At 33.7% G+C, this 25,654-nt stretch overlaps 1 protein-coding gene across 1 annotated transcript; it reads left to right on the forward strand.

Annotated features, from left to right (window-relative positions):
- The first annotated feature begins 2,213 nt into the window (after positions 1-2,213).
- Positions 2,214-25,211, forward strand: LOC149550082 (BI1-like protein). The gene is made up of 4 exons (XM_089793226.1): positions 2,214-2,618; positions 22,450-22,563; positions 22,707-22,864; positions 24,745-25,211. The coding sequence occupies exons 1-4, from the start codon at positions 2,366-2,368 to the stop codon at positions 24,946-24,948; spliced, it is 729 nt and encodes a 242-aa protein (XP_089649352.1). The 5' UTR covers positions 2,214-2,365; the 3' UTR covers positions 24,949-25,211.
- Positions 25,212-25,654: the final 443 nt, after the last annotated feature.

Here is a 25,654-nt window from a genome sequence, read left to right on the forward strand (position 1 = left end):
TGGGAAATGCTATGAAAAGTATCTCAAGCTTTCTCCCAATGTTAGCTATATGAAAAACAAACTTTTCAAATTATGAAACATAAAAAAATTGACTATCAACTTTGTATTTTGGAAAAATAAAGATTTAGTGTTTTTTATATCACTTCTAAAATGTATATTGAATAGATATTTTCAAGCTATGTGATTTAGAAAAAGGTATACAATAGTCTTATTCACCAAAAGTGACAACTTTAATAAGTCAAGGGCCTCTTGTAATGAAATGTAAACATATAGGGTATGGGAAACACTTCTAAGAGGGGGTTACACTTGTCAACCAACTTATTATGTATATCATAACATGTCACAAGACATCTTTAAATGAATACAATGAAGCTAAAATGCAACACTTAAATTGGTAAGTGGATTACAATGTGCTTATGATGGGTGAAAGGAATATGTTAAGTCTAGACTATGAATCCATCTTAGGATTTGGGTGTTGGTTTTCTAACTAGATATCTAGGTTCCATATTTCTCGGGTTGTTTTAGCCCATGGTTTTATGATTACCATTTGATGGTTTTGTGTGGTGCTTCTCATGTTTATAAGGTGCTTGTGATGGATGTATTAATTAATAAGTTTGTGGGCATTACTATGCTATTGAGATTACTCTAGATCTCTAGTTGGTGATAATCCTATACAATTTTGCTCTACAAACTTGCGTTGAAATTATGTAGAACTTACTAATTATTATACCAGGTTTCTTTAGATTGTGGTTTTATTCTCAAAAGTATTTTCTCATATGCACTTGGGTTGTGGAAAGATTTTGTTTACATTTCAAAGGTGTTTCTCCTTTATGTAATTGTAAAGATATGAAAATTGCACCGTGTTATTCTATACTTGATTAGTTTAGGAAGCATCTGTATTACCTTGCATTAACTTATACTACATGTATAGTTGCAAACTATATAGGTTTATCTATCAAGTTTAAAACATCTTCAAAACAACTATCATTATATCCTCTTTAACACCACAAAGAGTATGACTTATAATAAGTTAAGTCGTAGACTCAACTCAATTCTCAATCCAAAGATAAACTATATAACATAATAATAATTATTACATCACAAATTGTTCCACACATCTAACTAGATTTGTGTTCTATAGTTGGGTCTTGTTTTCAACTCTCATTGTATAGAAAAATTTCATCACACCTACAAAGTGTCACTTAAAGTAAGTTGAATAATAACTTCCATTATTGAAGACTTGAACCTATAACTCCAAAATATACCCTCTCACAATCAAAACTTGATTAGATTATAATTTATCAAGTTCTCACTTATTTTTTAATTAATTCTAGGTAAATTTTTAATGTAACTTGTGACATTAGCATGCCATGCTCCATGACTCCATATGAAACACTTTTGACCTAAAATTATGAACCAATGAAGCCACAAATGGAGGATGTCATCCTCACGCTTCACTTGTCCAAACCTACAAGCTCAACACCCTAACAAAGACACAAGATCTATAAGTACACTAGCCCAACAAAAATTCAAACTTTGATAACTACTTCAACAAAATAAAATTTAAACCACAATACTACACATCCACAAACAAGCATACCTTACTTTAACTATATAATTAAGTAATCATTATAAAATAATTTGAACATAACTCTTAAACATACTTTTCAAACACCAAATTCTTAAACATAAATGTATCTTCAAAAATCCAAAAAAAATTAAAACTCCCAACTAAAAAAAGATAGGTGAAAGCATCCATATTGTGTCCCATATAAGTTTGGAACCTTGTGGAAGCACAACCACTCTTAAAGGCACTTCCCACCATACAACAATTTAGGAACCTTTGAAGCTTTCATCTATGTACAAAAGCTCTTATAATAAAGGGTAAAATACTCGAAACAAGTCCCATATAAGTTTGGAACCTTGTGGAAGCACAACCACTCTTAAAGGCACTTCCCACCATACAACAATTTAGGAACCTTTGAAGCTTTCATCTATGTACAGAAGCTCTTATAATAACGGGTAAAATACTCGAAACAATTTCTTTAATTAATTAATCTATAGACAAGACATCTATACATTATTTATTAAAAATCATATTCCCACGCTTTCCAAAACATCTATACATAATTAAGTCATATTCCAACAATGTTACCTAAAAACTCCTTTTTTATTCTTCGAATATAATACCAGATATACCCACAAAATATATCGTCAGCGACTTAGTTAAGGCCAGTCATCCCGGCTCCTTCCCGCAAGAGCGACAAGATCCTCAGAAAATATACGTCCATATTATTCGTATTTCAAACCCTCTGAATTAATTTCTCGTAATTGGGTTGGGTTGGGCAATTCTACAGCCGGAAAAATGTCGAAATTGTATGGATTTAGCAAATTGGGCGAACCAGATCTGGAGAGTGGAGGAACTCTTTATCCGGGTCTCTCTCTGGATGACAATGAATTGCGATGGAGTTTCATAAGGAAAGTTTATTCAATCCTGAGCATGCAATTAATGCTTACTGTGGCAGTTGCTGCAACTGTGGTTCTCTATTCGCCGCTCACTCTTTACATTACTGCAACTCCGGGACTTTTGATTGGCGTTTCAATACTACCCTTAATTTGTAAGTTTCAATTTGGCCCAGATTTTTTTTAAGGGTTTGAATAGTTCGATCTGTTAGATATTTTTTTTTTTTCAAGATTATGTTTCTTTGTATAGAAGTTTAATTATGTAACAAGTTTGTTACTGGGTGAATTTTTATTGCATGCTGTTATTTGTAGGTTTTCTCATTTTCCTAATTTCTAGTTTTTGTGTAAGAATTATATATGCCTGATGTTTTGGAAAGGAATTCTGTTAACTGTAATTTGTATTTGTCTTGTGTTTTTTTGAGCGGGTATTTGTTTGATTCCAACTTTACTGTCTCTTATTTTTATCCGCATGGAACTCGTGGACGAAAACTGCGCAATTTCTATCAATGATGTTCCAGCTCACACTCTTGTCGATTGTTATGGAAGGAAGTTTTTTAGTGGATTTCCTAGGTGGGGGTCTCTTATATGCCAAATTTGCATAACGGCCAAGCACCTCATTCACCCATTGAATTGAACCCATATTTGTGAAAATTGTGTTTGCTCCATGGTTTCAAAGAATTTAGTTGGAAATGTGTGGGTATGATAGAAATTAGAGATTTCAAGCTTCCTCTATTAATATAAGTAACTAATACGGCCTCCTCTGGACGGCAAAAACTTTTATCACTTTATTCATGGCAGAGACCATTTGCAAACTATCAATATGGCAATGATGCAGGATACACGAAATGCAGACGGCAAAAAAATTGAAAGTGTCTTCATCCAGAAACCTATTTTTAAGTAAAAAGACTAAGTTGCTGATTCTGGTACATGCATGGGTTTATATATATATATATATATATATATATATATATATATATATATATATATATATATATATATATATAGACACACACACACACACATATGTATATCAATTTGTAATTTTGTATATTATATTAACAATTATAAAAATAATAATACTCATAATTGCCAGTAAACAAGATATTTAAATACCTCATAATTTGCAAATTAACGTATGCAATATGTGCTGCTGCAGCCAAATGTTATGGGGACCAAAACTGTTATGAATACCATATGCAATGGCTATTTGGATCATCCACCGTCTAACATGAAATAGCTATGGTCCATTACAATGATGCCCCACTGTATATATGTGCTTGCTCAATTTGAATATTTTATGCGCCGAGGGTATGATCCTCAGAAAATATACGTCCATAGCCAAAAATCACTGAGGTTTTCCCAGTGGCGAGTTTTTCCTGGAAAAAATCGCCATTTCAAAAAATCGCCTCCTTGCAAAAACTCGCTTATTAATGGTGGAGTATTCGGCAAGCTTTTAACAAGAACTCACGAGTTTTTACATGCGACTTGCCTGCGTGCACAGACCAGTGATATAGGCAAAAAAATCAATTTTTTTCATTACTAGTTTTATTTTCAGCGTTTAGAGGCTTCAGAGTCATGCAGCTCATGCCCACTCCCAGTGTGGGACACCTCTTTGAGGACTGGATCCCCTCTCTTATCTGGTAGTAGAATTGGGAAGGGGAAGATGTGATTGTATTGATGTATTTACTATTTAGTATTTATTTCTAGTTTGACAGAAACAATTTACTAATTTGCTTCCTGCCATCAGCATTTCGCATGAGAATGCGATTTTGTACCCACTATGCATTTATATATATCTAAACTTTGATTATTTCTTTTGTGTTCTCTTTAATTAACTCATTAATGCATCTTCTCATTGAAATTTGCGAAAAAAATGTATTTTAAATTAAATTTTAGTAGTTTTGTTAGGTTCCTGAGTTTTTTTTAAAAATTGGTTGATTTTTTCCCAAATAAACTTTTGGGGGCTTGGCAAGTTGTTGCCGAGCGAGAGTTTTCCAACTACGATAAGTGGTATTCTATATAGTTAGATTTTTGCTAGGGGAAGTACCGTTTTAATCCAAATAACTGCATGCAAAATTATAAATGTTCAAAATTTTGTGTGAAGAATACAGCTTAGGTCAGAGTAAGTCCAATGCCTGCTGGTTTAAATACATCAGAAAAATTATTCAAAGCAATCAATAGCTTTTGCTTCTTTTTTTTTTTGCATTATGAATGTATCAAATTCTTTCAAATTATGAATGTGGCTTATACATTTAGACTGCAATCCATTCCTAATTCAGCCATAGAAGAAAATAAAGCCCATAATCGTTAATGTTTAGCCCAGAAATAAAGATGAACAACAATAAACAAAAGAAGAACAAAAAATGCACATAAAGACAACAATTTATCCTGGAAAAACCCTAACTTGAGGGGAAAAACCCAGTTACACCAGAAAAAATCTCTTTTATTAAAATAACAAATGTGCAAGTACAATACTTTCAATTGAATGCGATGCTTTTCACATGAAGCAATCATATATATATATATATAGATATATATTGAATTGAGAGACTCTTCATATCATAACCGAATGTCTCTTCATTTACCAAATGCAAGTCTCTTTATATTTCCAAATGCATGTCTCTTTGCATGTCATATGTCCCTTCATATAATAAAATGTCAGATATTTAGGGTGAGATAGCTAGTACACCTTGGATACTATGTTGCTCACCTAGAAATATCATCATTAATCTCCTCTTTAACTGCTGATGCAATACAAAGGTGTATTCTCAATTTCAGCATATAGTAGCATCAAAGGTAAAGATCTCTATCGCAGCTATAATCTTCAAGACTCCCTTTTAGCAAGAGAGAGATCTTTTGTATTGCAGGCACAAATGGCTGCAACAAAAAAATGTCAATAACTAACTCATGATAAATTTTCTCAATAAAACATTGTTATCTCAGCATAACATTATTCACCATAGCTACTTCATAAAGGCATAAGATTAAAGTCATGGAGTCACACACATGACTTCCACCATGCCTACTTGTAGAGGGTGGAACAAGGGCTCTCACCTCAGACTTCACCTAGAGAAGAATTTATTTCCACCATGCCTATTTCTAAAGTGTGAATCAAAGGCTTTCACCTCAGACTTCTGTCATAGAAGAATGCATTTCCACCATCTCTAGTTGTAGAGGGTAGATCCACCATACTTACTCATAGAGGGTGGAACAGGGGATTTCACCTTGAACTTCTCTCGTAGAGAAGAACTCATTAACAATATGTATAATAATGGCTGAAATTCTCTCTCAACAGAGACCCCTCTTAGCAGGAGCAACATTCTCACTACTCTGATTACCACAATAAGAGAGGCAATTCCAAGTTGACCAAATAGGGAGCTTTAGCTGTCACACTAGTCACACAAGTTTGCGAGGAATTAAATGTTCTCCCCATCATGCAATCTCTCTCTGAAGCTGAATAGTCTCCTTCTGAATATCATTTCTTCCTCTTGAAGGAAACTAATCATAATGGCAACCTGTATATGATCTTCCTCTTTAATGAAGATATGTATCGTCAATTTAGTCCCATGATTGCAAACAGTTTCCTCGTGATCATTTCTACTATCTGCATGACTATTCATAAAATCTCTCATCATCCCATAGCTTCTTGATCCCTTCTGCAACCTAGAGAGATTAATATTAACTCATAAAATCAACCTATCATGAAGAGAAATATAGAGATCAATGCTAAAAGCATACACTATGTTGGACTAACCGCCAACCCCTTTGGGATTCGTGACATGACTTAACCACCTCCCGTGTTCTATAAGTCTAGTGGTTGTATCTGTTATTGACAGGTCAATCTTTTAGTGTAACGACAAGTGGTATCAAATTTTGGTCATAGGTTTGAATCTCCTTGGGTAATGTTGAGGGTGGGGGGAGGGGATTGTTGGACTAACACCAAAGTTCCCCATTGGGATTTGTGACATGACTTAATTGCATCTTGTGTTCTATAAGTCTAGTGGTTGTATTCAGCAGTGACAGGTTGATCTTTTAGTGCAACAACAACCCTAGCTTGTAAACAACTATTCCCAGTGATATAACAAAAATTCATGATCAATATTCAAAGTATAATCACATAATACTTATCTCTTTGTATTCTAATCTTCCTCGAAAAGAATTTCAGCACACACAACAATATTAATTAGCATTTCATACAAATTGATCTTACACAGATTGAATATGCAAAACAAAATATATATATCTTAATCAGTGATAATGCCTTTCTGAAGCTTGTTACTCAAACAAGTAACAAAGAAACCACTACTTTTCAACTGCGGAGAGTTGAGATGCAAAGATGATTTTAGATGACCACGAACGTATGAGCCCAATGGAGACCACCCGACATAAAGAGTGAGGCAAGATGCAAAAAAATAAGATAACATTAAACTTCTGAGAAGAAAGAATACATAAATACAACCATTGATCACACATGATCACATATAAAATAATTCTGTAGCATGTATCACAGTCATATAACAATGAATAAACAACAGAAGAGGTTCACACATAGCTGTCAAATCCTCTGCTGTTAATTCTCACCCACAATATAATAACAGTAGCAACTTGTCAATGAAAATACTCAAATCACCTTAGAAAAGTGATCATACCAGACTTGACAAACCACTAAGAGTTCTGCTATAACAACAATTTATTGAACAATACAAAACACCAATGGTATATATGAATCTGCTCAAAATGATAAAATGCTGGCTTCGAATAATAAGACCTGATCACTTCAACTGCTCTATCACAGCTACACGCTAGCCATAAAAAAACTCACATACGATGAATAAACAAAGTGATTAAGAATGAAAAGACAAAGGGCGACAAATGATGTCTTTAGCATAACTGACCATATCTCCAAAACATCCACAGATGACTACAAAAATGACCACAGAAATGGTGAGTAGTCTGCCAGCATATACAAACGACTACAGTTTGCATACATGGATGCCAAGTAGGATGAAATTTGAACCACATAGGATCAGACCATGAGAAATAGAGTAAACATACATGAATAAGAGCAGCAACAGATGTAAATAAAATAATATATGACTAGCATAGAAATAATATGGCACATTTGGAAAGTCTAAATGACAAACAGGTCAATGAATAGCTACTTGACAACTGATAGAACAAGCAAAATAAATGCTTCTGCTAAAAAGGTCCTTGTCACCAAGAAGAACAAGGAAGAGTATGAACAGATGAAAGGGATAATGAAGAAATCATATACGCTGTTCTGAAATAAGAAGCAACACTGAACATAATCTATTATGATGAAATATCTTCAATCACTAGCAAGAGTAACCAAACAGAGCCAACAAATAACTTAAATTATATAGACCAAAAATTGCAAGATCTGTCACACAGCTACAACAAATTTCAACACATACAGATAGCCTACAAAATACTCATAGCAATCTGTAACAAATATATGAATTAAAGAATAAGAGAGACTCCTTTATTGCTGTTATCTAACCTTGATCTGATATGATGTTAATGTTTAGCCCAGAAATAAAGACAAACAACAATAAACAAAAGAAGAACGAAAAAGGCTCATAAAGACAACATTTTATCTTGAGAAAACCCTCCAAATTGAGAGGAAAAACCCAGCCACACCAGAAAAATAATCCATTTTATTAAAATAATAAATTTCCAAGTATAATGCTTTAACTGAATAGGATATTTTTCACACAAAGCAATCATATACATATTGATTTAAGAGACTGTTCATATCATAACTGAAGGTCTTTTCATTTACCAAATGCAAGTCTCTATATATTTCCAAATGCATGGGTCTTTGCATGTTGCATGTCTCTTCATACGATAAAATCTCAGATATTTAGGGTGAGACACCTAGCATACCTTGGATGCCATATTGTGCTCACTTGGAAATATCATCATAAATCTCTTCTTTAGCTGCTGACGCAATACAGAGTCATTTTCTCAATTTCAACATATAGCAATATCAGAGGTAAAGATCTCTATCGCAGCTATATGATCTTCAACAATAATGACTATTTTTGAGATATATGCTACATATCTAAATTGGAAATGTAGAAAATCTCTGAAATAGCTGTAGCTAAAGGATTCTTGAAACTTAGTTAAGCACACATACATTTGCATAGCCAAATTGTTGATTTGTGTAACATGCAAGAAAAGGGGTAAACTGCTAAAACATTGACACTGTCTGCAGAAGTACTCTTAAATAAACTGCTAAACCACCTGCACTGCATCTTTAAATGTGTTTGTTTGCCACTTCTTTTAGGATGGCCTGCGAGGCCACCAGGGTTTACCATGGGCTCTGACTCAAACCAGATCAATACAGGTACAGAAGGGGATGGGGTTAAAGAACTTTACAATATAGGTAAAAGAAAATGTTTTTTTTTTCATTTCATTTTCACAGTCTTGAACTGCGTAGGACTCATATTTTTTCCACACACAAGTCTGAATTTCAGAGTAGTTTGTATTTCCACAATGTTTTTAATGATTTGATTGAAATAATGTGGAAATTTCCACCAACAACCTTATTGAAGATGTTTTGGGGACATGGGAGCAGGAATATCTGTGGGAAACATTTCTGGCACAAGGGGATAGGTAGGGAACATCTAGACATATCCTAAGTGCCCTAGGGACAGTAGGCCATCTCCTACTGCACACCCCACAAAAAATCATTTTAAACAAATACCAAAGTCAAAAGGAAAAAGGGGGATGGGTGGCCCATTAGGATCACTAATACCCCTCTGCAACAACCCCAGACTTGAAACAAAGAATGTTCACGAAGGCCCTTTGAAAGATGTATACCAATGATTAGGTAACAAATGCAACGGCTAGCTTTTTTTAATTGTCATTGTCCAAAATTTAGCAAACTAGAGACAAAGATAGATAGGGCTGAATTAACTCAAGAAAATCCTTTAAGAAGGTGGACATGGCATGGTGATTATTCTTGCTATTTGCCTCCTTATTCAGCTTGCTGGTTCCTTCATTGCAGAGAGAAATTGGTCTACATACATCCTCATTTAGTTACTCTCATGAATAGAGAAAACTGGTGGTTCCTTGCCACTTTAGGATTGACAGGGATTAGCTACATGGTTTGGTGTTGATCCCAAAGATGCCATGCAGATTGATAAGGAAGGGACACAAGAGGAACTTGTTGGAGTTCCATTGAATGAGACATCTCCTTTATATTGGGAGTGACTTTGGTTCAAACTGATTTTGATTTAAGTGACAATGGGGCAGAGGTATAGAAGCAGCAGATCTAGTTTTCTATGCATTAATTTTTTCATTCTGTAGTTATAGCCTTTTGGGCCTTTGGCGTTTCCATTTTGTCATAACTCATATGTGCATATTAATGATGAAAGTTCAAATTACTAGATATTAAGAACTAGAAGTTGTTAATTTGCACATAGACTCTTGATTTCTTAATTCAGCTCTTTTGCCTAATGATATGGAACTTATATGATGAATATGGCAAATGCCTCATCATATGAAATTTGAATATTTGGCTGTTTTAATATTTTTTAAAATTTCCATATTTTTAAGTGCTGTTCTGCCATCCCTTGAAAATGTTCTCCTGTCACAGAGATTTTTGGAATGCACCCGCAGTCCTGTACTGCCATTGTCCTGGAAAATTGGTGGAATATACTTGTTTGTTCAGTTTTACTGTGTTAGTTGGAACTTCCTTTAATTTTTTGTGTTATGCTTCAACAACATTCTTAAAATTGGTTATATAGTGCATCACCCTCTTTGGCATTGCGACAGTGGATCACATTCTTATTTATAATGTTTCACATGTAATTTACACCATAACTTTGCTGTATGTCAGCTGCATTATGGCAGTTGCTTATTGCATTGGTGGTATTTGAACCTAGGTCTATATTTCACTGATTCCCCCACATTATTAAAAGGTTACAATCCTTTGATATTGTATAGACATTATATGATGAAATTACTATTATGTCAAGGTGATGGTATTACTATTAGTTAAACCATAGCAGCAAAAATATTATGGTGAGAAATTGCCAAACCAAAAGTACAAGTTTTTATTTCAAACAATTGGGAAAATATGGATCAGGGTATACTTTAAGGAATCCCCCCTTTGGGAAAGGTGTAAAAACTTGGCGAAAGGTGTAAAACACCTAACAAATTTTTAATTTTTTTGGTGAAAAATATCAATTTACAAAGAAAAAATAATTATCTCTATTGGCGAATCATTCATAGTCTTTTGAACAATGTGTAAAATCTGGACGAATTGTGTTATTTTTAAAACCACAAAAATATATGCATTGGCAAATAAAAATTATTTTTTGATAAAATATTAATTTTGTGGATGAATTATTTCATTTTACTAGACATAAAATATATACATTGACGAATAATAGTTTTTTCAATATTAAATGTTAATTTTGTGGGTGAATTGATTCATTATGCTAAACATAAAATAGACACATTACAATTATATGGTTAAATTTTATAATAATATTACAATAAAATAAAATAAAATAAGTTCTTACAAAATAGGTAAATTAAAAAATTCATATCATTCCTATCTATTTACTTATGTAGATATGGTCTTGAAACATAAACATTGATTTTTTTTATAAGAGGCTGAAGTCAAAATTAATTATTATCACGTGTCATGATTATGGAAGTTTATATCAAGATGCCAATCACTAATTAGGGATCGAAAAAATGAGTTGAAATGGAATTTATATCAGTTGATTTCGAATTCTAGGAGGCGAAATGTGTCGATGACTCCAACACAAAATGGAAAATATTGGCAAAATGGGCTGACTGAAGGGAATTAAAATTAAATACATTGGGTGAACTACTCATACAAATGCAAATATAATGGATAGAGGGATGGCAAACATGGCATCGGTTAGAATAACCAGGTCGTCTGCATGAAAGGCGAATAATTTTACCAAAGAAGTCAAATGTGAATCCATGCTTGGCGATTGCAAGAAGTAATGACCCGCTAACCCTGATAATGTTGGGCGATTGGGCCACCATGTAATGGCTCAGAAATCGCCAAAATCAACACTGAAAAATCCCAATATTTGCTAAATTATGAATATTCACCACTAAAAAACACCCTGATATGGATTTAAAAAATACATTAAAAATGCAGAAAATTTGACAAAAACTGCTTGTTTGTGAGATTCAATGCATTTCCATAGCATAGACATATAGAGAGCAAATAAAATAAAGAGTATAACCCAAGAGGAATGAACTGTAGAAAATATATAATGTGCCACCCCCTTAACTATGTCAATTTTGGGCTAACTGAAGAGTTTCTTTTCTTTCATCCCACCCCCTCCTGTACCTGAGACTCGTGGAGTAGTGCTCTTCAAAATCTGACCAGACTTGGCACAGTAGTTTGGCCAACTCAGCTCAGCCAACTCAAGGGCATGAGAGTTTGCAGAATACTCAGGGAGTCTTCAAGCTATTGTATCCACTGGATGTCCTTGTCTGAACCCATGTAAGCAGTTTTCAAAAATCACCATGAACGCCTTGTTTAGAGCCAAGCACAGATTAAAATCAAGGAACCCTATGGCATAATGTGAAGAAAGAATGCCAAAATTCATCACAGATTCTTTTGGATGAACCTCCAAGGAAATTCCGGAATTCTAGCTGCACACCTGCCTGCATTGAAGTAGTAATTCAGACTTGAAATGTATCGTACCCAAACCAGCAAGGTTATAATGACAGAATGGTGACACTGCATCATATTGAATTATTGAGTTTTAGTTGCATGATTATGCTTTTATAATAGTAGGCTTGCCCATCAACCTCGTCAGGAAATTCTGATGTACAGGTCGCTGTTGAGTGTATAATTCTACTGTGTTTATCACCGTGTCCTATTTTAGCATAAAAACACAGAAAGAGTTGCTTGGTCACACTATGACTGCCGCTTCATGTGCTAGGATTTGTCCTTAAATTGTTGTATGCTTTTCATATGTTAGACAAACTGATAAACAGTTCTTGTTTATTTATGCCAAAGTGAAGTATATTATCACACTTGGATGATTTTTTTCACATAGCCATGTCTAAGTAGAGATGTCTGTAGTCTGTCAAATTTCATGTGGGACTTGCATGGGCCGTTTTACCATGAGGAGCATGCATTGTGAGTGTTGAACTTGTGACGCAGCACCTACTAGGTTGGAGGGTCTGAAAACAAACTATCCAGCCAAGCTGCTAGTTAACCAAAGTGGAAACACAACACAACACAGATTTAGCAGAAATCCAACTCTTTATTCATCAACAACATAAGCAATTACAGTAACAGTTCTGCAACACCACAGCAATCTGGTAGAAACTCCAAGAAGAATCTAAACTTGCGCTTGCAAGCCACCAAGCAACCTTCTTGTTTACTAAGCCCTCACTCATCTACTAGCTCTGCTACACTTAGCTCCTCCCTGCTCATCCCTTCTAACTCACTTTTCTCTAACTGCCTACAACACTATCCCAGACCCTTCTTTTATGCTGCACGGCCACAAGTCGGCCTGTTACAAATAGCAACTTCTAGAACTCAAGACAAACACAATATGCCTTGCTACAAATAGCAACTTCTAGAACTCAAGACAAACACAATATGCCTTAAATTATTATATGCATATAGGAGAAAGGACCAAAACCAAAAATAGGTCCTCACACATCCCATGGTTGATTCACGTCACGATCAAATGTAACACAAATTAAATGCATAAGTCGGCTGGTCAAACAACCAAGAACACCCAGTTGGCGAACCAGACCACTGAGCAGCAGCAACAACAACCTAGTACACCAAGTATACACCAAGCATACCGAGCAAATTCATCCACTGAGCTGCATGTTCACCGAGCACGAGTTCCATCGAGCAGAACACCAATCAAGCACCATCAAGATCACTGAGGCCATTTAGCTACCGAGTTCGTCGGTGAAGCCACATCTTCTAACTGAGAACCACCACTAAGTGATCGAGCATCACCAACTTTCAACCGAGTTACCAACTCCAAGATCAAAAGCCACTCCCAACATATAGGATTGCCAACTACTCCAAGATCTTCTACATCAACTTGAGTCAATGTAATGGAAGTTATATTGCTTTACCACTAGACGACATTAGAAATTTTCAACAAATAGACAAACTACTAATTTTTGAAATTTAAACGTATTTAGAGAGCAAATAAAATAGAAAGTTTAGTCCATGAATCATGCAAATGAAAATTGTCTAAAATAGCGGAATGTGGTTTACCATGTAAACTCTACCACTAAATGATTCTTTGTTTATTTATACATGAAGTTGATAATATAGTTATAATGATACGCAATTATACCTCAAGTCTTGTTGTATGATGTTAGTGGATGTTAAACTTTTACAACATTGTATTCCAAATTATTATTAATATTAAAAGAATGTTTAATCATATAGACTATATCATGATAACAAACTTTGAAAACTTAGTAATACCTACAATAAACATAGTTGCATTCCAGTACCAGTAGGGGTAAAAGAAAAAAACATTTTGTGACGAAATAAACTTTCAAGTAGGAAACTTGAAAGAATATATTTGTCAAATAAAATTCTAATCAATTGATAAAAGAGAAACTATTTCTCTGATCTCATAACCAGTAAGTCGAATGGGCACGAATAATGCATTTATAAAGATTCAAGGTACAAAACCGAGTCACATTAAAAAGCTTTACTAATTGAAACCTACAAATTTAGTCAAAGTAGAGACTTATTTAAATAGAAGTAGAAAATAGAGACAAAATGCATTTTATGATAGATAGGCATAATATTTAAATAATTATACAAAATCACTATGAACAATATTTCGATTTCAGAATGACTGGATATCTTTCTATAATACCTGGTTACATAAAAGCATCCTGTTGATGTTTTTATTCAACCAGGGGTTTTTCTACTACAAGTTGAGAGAACAATAAGATCTTAAGAAGACAAAAGATGCCCTATACATAACATTACTTCTTCACTTCTAGTAATGATACTATTAAAAAAATGATATTAAAGCATTGCCATATTAATCAAGCAAGGAATGATATGACAGAGAGTCTAAGACTCTTAAGTTATTGATAAATTCAAGCCATCTAGCCAAGAGTACAGATCATTTATTTCTAGAGAACTAATTAACAAGGCTATCACTGTAGAAAAAGATAGACCATCAAATGTTGTTTGGACCAAATAAACAAGTGCTTTCCACAATAACAATTTAGTTGTGCAGAAAATGCTGATAAAATTAGACACGAAATTAAAACATGATAAAGTAGACATAAATTATGAAGTTGATACAGTGAGCTAAAATATAACTTCAGAATATAGACCATTCACCTGTCATAACAGCTAAGTCACAAGGTTCGAATTCGAATTTGAGTTTGACGACTATAAAATTCGAATGAAGTTCGACAAGAGAAAAAATTCGGAAAAAAATTCGAATTAAATTCGTCTTATACAATTTTAATTATTTCTTAAATATATTTAATATATCCCATATATTATCAAAATAATTAAAATTGCCTAATAGATTTAAAAACTTTATAAACATGATGACACATTTATAGAGTATAAAACATAGTATATATTAAGTATAAAATAAAAATTTCATTTCACATTAATTTAATAGATTGATTAAATACATTTCTAATGACCTATTTACTCAAACATTTTAAAATTTAAAGAATCAACTATATTACTTCAAAAATAATATATTTTTAAAACATTTCATTTATACTTAACAAATTTAATAAAACAAAAATTAATTTGAAATGAATAAATATAATATATGCATTATTACATTATAACGAAATAAACCTAAGATTAGTGAATATTATTTCATTTGTACTTAATAAATTTAATAAAACAAACAATACATTTATACATTACAATGAAATCAACCTAATAAATACTTTATTACATAAAATTATTAAATAAATTTAACCAAGACTTTTACATTAAAATAAATTTAACAAAGACTTACTTTATATTATTACATGAAATAAACTTAACTATATAATTACATGAAATAAATTTAAGAAGACATTCGAGGAATTTGCAGAGGCGGGAGCCGGAAAATTGCAGGCAAAAGGAAAATTGTTGTTGTCTGCAGGAGCCTATGCACAATCGTCTACAAGAGCTGGAAATTTCGCATGTGCACACTCCATCCCTACATGACTGTACAAACCATTGTTAAAACCTTTGTTGAATCCTTTGTTTTCAGAATTCTGTGCGTTTTAGGGCTGAAAAAAATGGTTCCAAAACCCTAAAATATGTTGCCAAATGCCTGGAATAGTAGTTTTTAAATGTTTATAACAATTAAAAAAAAATCCCAATTTTTGTCCGCGAACACTGACGATTTTCATCGAATATTTTGGGAAAAATTAATATTCGGCAAAATCCGAATCTCATGCTTGGGATTCGCCGAATCCTGTGACTTAGCATAACAGTACAATGCTCTCTTTGGATGGAAGCCTCACCAAAATAAAATAGATTTAACTTTTTTTTATCTTGTTAAATTAAATCAAAAGATCCTTGTGATGTGCACGTTGAAATTTTATTTAACATTTAACGTGAATAGATCAAACCATGTGTAACAACATACAGATGGTATTGACAAAAATCCTAGCATTTGAATATAGAAAAACATAAAAATTAAACCATGATAAAGAAGACACAAAATATAAATTATGAAAGAATGAAGATATTGCCTCAGAAATAGATCATTAGCCAATAGGCTTTCCTTTTGGAGTTGTCTCCAACCGGGAATTGACTCACACTGGGAAACCACTACCGGTAATTGGTTTTCAGTTCGCAGTTTCACATATGGTTTTGCATACATCTCAGATTGGAAATTATCACACATGGAACACAAACACGTTTTCGTATGGAGACTCAAACAACTCTAACTTGCACACATTGAGTTCAGGAGAAGCTTCCTGAGTACAGGTCAGACCACAAATACAGCACAACGATTAGAGGAACGAATGAAGGCCAAGTTGAACAACAATTTGTTCATTTCTTGATATTTTGACAGTCAAAATGAATAGCCAATGGTCTAATATTATGCTCATTACAAGTTAAGCATCTAGCATAAAGACCATTGTAAGGATACAAAGAATGATGATGGTGGCGTAGCCGGTTCAACCATAATTTTTGAGCAACTACGACAGTCTTTGTACTTTCATTAGAATTCAATTAAATTGCAGCTCTTGTTGTATTATTCATAAACAAAAGATAAGACAGGGTTAAAGTACTTGAAGGGATTTTCTAACAAATTTTCTATCCCTGTTGCTATGAGTACGGAGATGGTATCAGTGATTGGGCATGGGAAGCCCATCCTTGCAATGAAAGAAAAAGAGAAGACTGGTGGGATTGTATAATTTTACTGCTGTTAATTGAATTTTCTTGAAGTGTCCAATTCCTTCTCTCAAAATCAATTTTAGCTTGTGTGCGCTTCAAATTTAACTCCGTAATATGAAAAATCTGCTGGAAGATATAGCGTATAGCATATAGATAAAATCATTAGTGTTGTATCTTAACTGCTGCAGACCCCATTATTCATCACTAAATTGGCAACCCTTGAGAAGCTTTCTTTGTGTTGTCCTGGCAAATACCCACAACTTAATTTGAAGCTACTGTTTACAATGGTAAAGGTTGTGGAGTTTTAAATGATTATGCAATCCCTTATTAGGCGTATCTTGCAGTCATCACAAGCTTTGAGATGTCATTTCCTTGAGGCAATTTGCGTGCCTACTATTTGGTTCCAATTGAGTTTTACTTTTATCATGCATTTTGTTTCCTGGAAAAGGACAAGCATTATCAAATGATCAGAAAGCTACATCAGAAGTATTTTCCTGATTAAGGGTCAGAGAAAGCTTTTCTTGATCTAGATGACCAGCCTTTGAAGCCAAAAACAGGACAATAAGAGCAAATGAGCAAAAATACGATCACACGTGCCAAGGGTTTGTCATAATAAAAGGCACAAAAGTTAGTTAAGTTGCTTAAGAAAATCCCCAAATTTTTAATGAAGTCTCAGATGTGCCTTATATAGTAACCAAGAAGGACCCTCCTTATGGATAAACAAAAATGTCAGGTATGATTCTACTGTCTTTATAATCCTTGTAACTTCATATCTTTGAAAAATGCATAAGACTGAAACCTTTGACAAAAACTTCTTCAAGCATATGAGTGCATTGATCTCAAGCTACACTGGTCAAAAGAATGCATAGTTAAATCACCACCATGCTCTTCTGATTTGCTCAACACCTGAACTCGGCTCTAAATGTCCCATTTACAATCCAAACACTTACACTATATTAAAATCCTATTTTATTACCGCCTCACAGGGTCGATAAACAAAAATGTCAGGTATGATTCTACTGTCTTTATAATCCTTGTAACTTCATATCTTTGAAAATGCATAAGACTGAAACCTTTGACAAAAACTTCTTCAAGCATATGAGTGCATTGATCTCAAGCTACACTGGTCAAAAGAATGAATTGTTAAATCACCAACATGCTCTTCCGATTTGCTCAACACCTGAACTCGGCTCTAAATGTTCCATTTACAATCCAAACACCTACACAATATTAAAATCCTATTTTATTACCGCCTCACAGGGTCTCCTTCAAGTGAGAATCAATCTGAAAAAACTTATCTATCCTTTAATTTTGGCTTCTAAAAGAACTGGTCAACAGTAAGAAATTTATTTGTATAGTGTCCCCTGTTTGGTTTTTGACATTTGGGGCTAATTCAATCGCCAGAAGGTTTGTTCCTATCCATGTTTGAACTAAAACTTTATCTTCAAAATTGATTGGAATATCATGAGGCAATTGATTTAGTGCTTCCTGCGCTGCTAATGATCTGATATTAAATTCTACATTCTGTAAATATGGACGGAGTTTTAATACTAACCTGAATGTTAGATATAAAGGAATGTTATGTACTTAGATCTCTGATTTTTAATACAATGTGTAAGGTGTGGAATAAATTTAGACAGAAATTTGGGTTTTTTGGCTTATTATGATATTGCTATGGGAATTTGACTCTGTAGCTTTTGGGTCAAATTCATTGACCCATGTTTCATGAGTAGTGATTCACACGAATCCACTCACAGAGGTGAATCTTCGTGGGACTCATTGGCTTCTACTGTGGTTGCTGACTGAATTATCCATAAAGCTGATTGTATGTTTTTCTGTCCTTTTCTGTTCTCCATTTATTTGATCCACTATATAATATATTACTAAAAAGAACACTGCCCCCAATCCCTACAGAATATAAAAAAGGAAATTACATCATTTGCGCTATCATTAAGATAGCCCTAATAAAGGAAATCAAATGATAAGCTGTGAAAAGTTATACCACATTGAACATCCACCAAAAATGACACCAAGTATATAGTAAACTATTGTCATAAATAAGACAACTCTAACATGTGTTTTAACCAATGCAAGATATACATGATCATTAAGTTAAACATTTCTCGTTCTTTAAAACCCATCTTATATAACAAGTTTCATAAAATAACATATATAAATTATGTATATACTGGATAGACCAGAGTTCGACACCACTTTCCATATATTCGAAGCTACCATTATGCACTCTCCATGCAATCCTATCAAAATGTTAGGCCTTATATGTACACTTTTCAATCCCCTCTTACCCACGCATCTATGTAGCTGGTCATTCCATAATATGAAGGCAACTTGACAAAACCATTCATGGCCATTGTTTCTAAAAATATCCAATTTTTTCCCTCAAAATATCCAAAATTCTTCACAAATTGACAGAGCATAAAGGGCAAAACATAACTACCAAAAGTAGTCTTACTCTTCCATCGGAATGACATCCTGGATGTTTCGACAAACAAAAGCTTCATCAGATTCATTCAACCCACCAATTGAAAGTGACCTAAGCAATTCCATGCAATTCTCCATCTAATCAAATTGAGGGATTGATACAGACAGAGCCATCGAGGACGACGTAGCATGTTCTATCACACAATATGTTGGTTCCATAAACCAGAGTAGAGGGCTCTACACTCCTTGCAATGGCAACGACATCCAAGGTGTCGATAAACCTAACAAATTGATATTAATTTTATTATTATTAGTTAATTAATTTATATTTAAATAATAATAATTATTTAATTATGTATATTATAGTTATAATATATTGTTATTTATCTATTTCATATTATCACCTATATATAATAATGCTATTGTCTATATATTTAAATAATAATATTATTATTTATTTTTATGCATTTATTAAGATATTATTTACTTATATTATATTATATTATTTGTTTTTTATATAAAAGCAGCCAAAACTAGGGGGCTGGCCCATTACAACAGTGGTGGCACAACCAACAAAAAGCCAACCAACTTAATGTTGATAAGTGAAATATTTCTTTATATAATTTTATTTTTTAATCATGCATTTATATAGCTTAAACCCCTTTTCTAAATTCTAAAAATTAGCAAATGTTTCACCTTATTAATTGTACTAATTTATCAAACCTTGTCACAACGTGTGCTTTGCAACTTCTTGTCAATATTTGTTTGGTTTAGTCTTATACAGAGAGAATCCAATAAGACATGAATGACTACCAATTTGTCATTCCATTGTCTTATTATATTCCCCATAACTTGTTGCATTTTGGTTGTGCATGGATTGAGTTTCATTTTTAACTTCCCTTTTGAAATGCATGTGAAGAACAAAACTTCTAGGGTATACATGGAGAGAAAGAGAGACAATTTTATGGAAGTAGATGTGAGATTCTTGTCAACTTTTCATTTCTCATGGCTCCAATTCTCTCCAATTTACAATGGCGTGTACTTAAAGTAGAACAAAATGTTCTTTGCTAGTTTTATGTGGAGTGCGGTATTCACTAGAGCTTGAACAATTTCTATATTTCAAAGCAATTCAAGGAAAATTTTGTGTTGAAAATGTTCAAAAGGTTTAGAATCAAGAATATAGGGGTAACAATATTAGATTTAGGAGAAATAAAGGAGTGATAAAAAGAAGGAAGAAGCTCAACTACAATTGTTCATGCAATAAATCCATGCATATGGAGTTACTAGTACACCCAACTTTTAAGTACTATAGTATAAACTATTCTATTTCTTTAATGCATGTTTTTATGTTGCTTATCAATTATAGCATTTTATCTTTTACAAGTGCACATTTGTTAATCACGAAGAAAGAAGAGAAGATTTGAAATGCTACAAGTAGACCAATATTTGATGTCTTTTCATGCATTTGAATGTTAGAGTTGTTTAAGAGGACTTCCACTTCCAAAAAATAGTAGACTTGTGTTGCAACTTTAATTCATTCAAAATAAATACCACAATGAACAAGAATTCCTATAATGCTTGTAGATTGATATTTTTATTATAAACTTGTTTTTGTTATATAAAACTTTATTTATGCTTTTTAAATCAAACACCTATTGGCATACCCTTGCACCTCTTTTGGGTGCAAGTGCTAGTTTACTTTTCACAACAATAAAAATACTATCTTTTTGGGCGGAAGCCTGACCAAAATAAGGATTTAATGTTTTTTTATCTTGTTAATTGAAATTGAAAGATTCTTGTGATTTGTGCATTGAAAATTTTATCTAACAATTTATTCATCTATATGTGTGTAGTTGAATCTTGCATAAATACTATTCATTTGGTGTGCACTGTGAAGTGATAAAATGTTTTTGCAATAGTCTCATAGCAAAACATTGCCTGCCTTTGACTCAAATGCATGCCTTCCCAACTCCCTGCAAATTTGCAACTAGTTATGCCTTCTGTGTATGTTCTGACGAGCTCTCATTTGTAGTTGTGCCCCCCACCACAACTTGGTTATTCAAAATATATTTAACCATTTTTCAGGTTTCAAGGGTTTCACAAATTGTTGGGTTTCAAACATAATTTAAACTTGGGTCAGAGAAGGATTTGCTTGAAGTTTGAGGCAGGAGTTTTATAAGTAAACTGTAAAACCATTTGAGTTGCATGGGACTACAATGTTCTTTTAAATCTTTTTGGCTTTCATATTATTGTGTGGAGCAATTTATGTAACTAATTTGTGGCTAGGATTTATCTCACCTTAATTTGGACTGATGGTTCAGCACAATGACTTTTCCTTTCTCTTTGGATCAGCCGTCAGTAGCTCCAACATTACAAGTAGGCATTATAGCGTCTCTTTTGAATATTTTCCTTCTCACCGATATATCTGTAGGACAGAATTCAGAATTTTGGAATCTGGAGTACCGTAAAAATAGCATCATCTCTATTACACCCACCTCCACTGGCGAGATTAATCTTTTCTTTTAATGTACAAAGCTTTTCTTGTTCTCTCATGAAGTTCAGTCGTAGATCAAACCTTCCATTCTTACATTTTTTATTTAGATTTCTGCCTCTTCCCTCTCTGTTTACATTTTCTTCCCTTGGTTCATTGAAAGCTGACCTTATCAGCTAGACAAATCCAAATGGCTCTTTCTGGATTTTTGACAGCTAGTGTGACTTTCTGGATTTCCAGCTTCTCATTAGGGTGAGAAATAAAGCAAATCATTATACAAGAACTATTAGGTCACAGAAATACAGAAAGGTAATCTTTTTATCAAAAAAAATGCTTGAATTGGATAATTGCCAAGAGTGTAACATTATTATTTACACATGCCTTTTGGTGGCATATGTTTATAAAGGTTTCAGTATAAATTTAGGACACAAATTTTGCGAGTGATGCTTGGGATTTTTTTTGTGCAATTATACATGATTTCGTCAATGCTGATTTCTGTTTTGTTCTCATTATTTGCATTGGTAATTGTGTGTACAGTGATGTGCCCATTGTACTGCTATCATCAGAAGCTTTTTTGTGCAATTATACATGATTTCGTCAATGCTGATTTCTGTTTTGTTCTCATTATTTGCATTGGTAATTGTGTGTACAGTGATGTGCCCATTGTACTGCTATCATCAGAAGCATCCAGTTAATCTTGTGTTGCTGGGATTTTTTACCGTATTTCTGAGCCTCTCAGTTGGTATATCATGTGCATACACGAAAGGTTGGCTAATCCATTCATATTTATAATCATGGCCTCTTTGCTTCTTGTCAGTGATAGAACAGGAAATAAAGGCTCTTCATTTTATGTTTGCTTTTTAATTTGAGAAAGTGGTTTATATCTGATGTTTGGGCATGAATATTCAGGAAGGATCGTTCTTGAAGCTTTGATACTAACAGCAGCTGTTGTCTTCGCGCTTACTGGCTACACATTCTGGGCCTCCAAAAAGGGCAAAGATTTCAGTTTCTTAGGCCCAGTTCTCTTTGCCAGCCTTCTTGTTCTTATTCTGTTTGGTTTTATTCAGGTTATGGACTCTTTCCTTTTTTTTTCCTACCTTTCTTGTTTCCTTATTTTCTAGGCATATAAAACCTGATTTATTTGCTTCATATTTATTTTGTATGGACAAAGAAATGGTGATGCTTGGTTTGAATAGTGATGTTTTTTGTATTTTGCAATCGAATAAAAATCATGTGCAAACTTGTATTATCCACAACTGGGAAATTTGTACTACACTATAGGCCTGTGTTTGTTGTCAGGAAGTGAAGGAAAGATGAAAATACATGAAGTGAGTGCAGTGACTGATTGAGAGTCAACTTAGTTTTCTTATTGTACGAGGCAATAAATAATTCTGTATCAACCTTACCTGAAGATCGATGTCTCAATTTTCTCTCTACAAGAGTTGTCACAAATTCTAGCAGTCATAGAATTAAATTATTAAAGTAAGATGGTGCCATGGACTAAATTTATTCAAATCAAAGGACAGATTTGAAGCAGCCATACTTTAAGTTTGACGTTTGTCAGCTATCATTTTCTGTTTAGCTTGATTCTGATTTTGATGTGTCCTAATTTTAAAACTCCATGAGCTTTTAGCCCATCTATACTTGTTGGCTGCATAACTTCTACAAATAAATTTGGTTAAGGTCTGTTTCTCTATCATTGTTGTAAGACTATATGATATATGGCAGTAATTGTCTTATGGCAAGTTGGTAGCGACTGGAATATATAGCATTTAGGATTTAACGGTAGCATCAATTATGGCTCCCTTAGTTATAAATATATCGCGTTGACAATGTCTTCCTGATTTTGTGGTGGAAGTCTCTTTATTCGTGGTGCTTGCATTGCCCTAGTAGATGCTTGTGTGCAGTTTTTGAATAAGCTAGATTTTTATTTACCTATTTATGGCATTCTGGGATGCAATACATTTTTCAAACCTCCTACAGACTATTGATAAGACAGGAAATATGCATGCTAATAAAGAAGATAGTAGAACCTTACTAACCTATATCACGTTTGATTTCAACTGCTAAGGCAAGTTCTGGAAAACAAATGTGCACAATATGTCTCACTTTGCTAGTCATACAATAGTCTCAGAAATTCTTTCAGCACCAAGCTAAGAAAACTTGTTGAGGCACTTGGTTAAGATCACTATTCTGCATTGTGATGTTAAGTTGTGTTATTTTATGTCCAATCTGGTCAGTGAAGTCACATGTTTGGGGTAGCTCACTTTCTCATCTTTTGCCATCTGTTAGGCTGAGCCATTGCATTATGACAGTCGTGGTACACTGAATCTCATTAATGGATGTTGTTCCCATACTGAAAAAAGATCACAATTGTCAGCTTTTGAGACTTTATTGAGAGAGCAATTCAACCTGGCTTAAGTCCTGCCTTTTTCAGCCTTTCCTTGGTATCTTATGATCCTGAATCCAATCTCATTTAACCTTATGTCCATCCTTCTGACATTGGACCCTCGTGAATTCTTGAATGCAGATTGTGACACATTGTAAATGGTTGTCTAGATCTGCACAAAATTGAATAAAATATCTAGAAAACATTTGTACTTTTTGGTTCTCTATCTCATTCATTGCTTGCTTTTACCGTAGAGATGCATTGAAATGAAACATATTGTGTAGTAAGTATCCACGCCTTGGTAAAGGTAGCTATGTTTTGATTGATCTCCCATTCCCTATGGCTCCATGCAATTACTCTAACGCAAGAAAGATATAATGTAAACTGGTGATTGTATTTGTGGTAGATTTTGAGGGATCTATTCTTTTCATGGATGGCTGACTGGGCCACATCTTATATGTTAGTTCTTTGCTTCTGTTTTCTAAGTTTCTTGCATATTGGCTTGATTGTCCTAAAATGTGAACTGACAATGTTTACTTGTACTTACTCTGCAAGCAGATTTTCTTCCCCCTTGGTTCTCTCTCGACAACCATTTATGGTGGGGTGGCAGCTATCATATTTTCGGGATACATTGTATATGATACTGACAACTTAATAAAAAGGTTTACTTATGATCAGTATGTCTGGGCTTCAGTCGTTCTCTACTTGGATATTTTGAATCTATTCCTGTCCTTATTGCAATTATTGAGGGGAAGCGATTGAGGATCTTGGCATAATTAACATTTTGCATATCTTGGAAGATTATTCTAAAATAAACAACTGTATTAGGATTTTCACTTTTCTCAAGGTTGTTCCTATTGGTAACGCAACTGGAACTCTACCAACTGGACAATGACTCAGATTGTCAAGGAACAGCTTGAGAGGCACAGTTAAGCTATAATGTTCAATTTCTGTTCAAAACTAAGTAGCAGGATGTTTGAGGCACAGTGCCAACAAATATATATATCTTCTTTCTTGGTCATTTATTTATCTGTGTCTTCTTAACAGTTATGACGCAAAGTGGTAGTTATGTCTTTATCTATTGGTTATTTTAAAATATTTAATATTAGTGTTTTTGGTAAGTCACATTGTTCTTAATGTAGCATTATTTGTAAGTGTGTTATCTTTAGCCAAGTGTGAGAAATATATGGAATGTACTGTACCATGTTATTATGTTTGGGACTGCATATGGGTACTTTATTTTTTGCTGTGATATATTATGAAAGGGCCATCAGAACAATCTTACGCAATATTTAGAATATAAAGTGATACTGGTGTGTTTCCTCATTATGAGCAGATCCTTTGTTATTATTCATTTTTTGAGAAGCTACCGGGCCACGCTAGAAGCATATTTTGCAAACACTGAGCACTCTGCAAGTGGCGAGTACTCTGCTGTTTTTTGGCTGTATGAGTTTTGGGCTATTGCTAT

The sequence above is a fragment of the Cupressus sempervirens genome, chromosome 7 (genome assembly GCF_028749045.1).
Source record: "Cupressus sempervirens isolate cs-2001-9-10 chromosome 7, ASM2874904v1, whole genome shotgun sequence".
In the NCBI taxonomy this organism is placed as follows: Eukaryota; Viridiplantae; Streptophyta; class Pinopsida; order Cupressales; family Cupressaceae; genus Cupressus; species Cupressus sempervirens.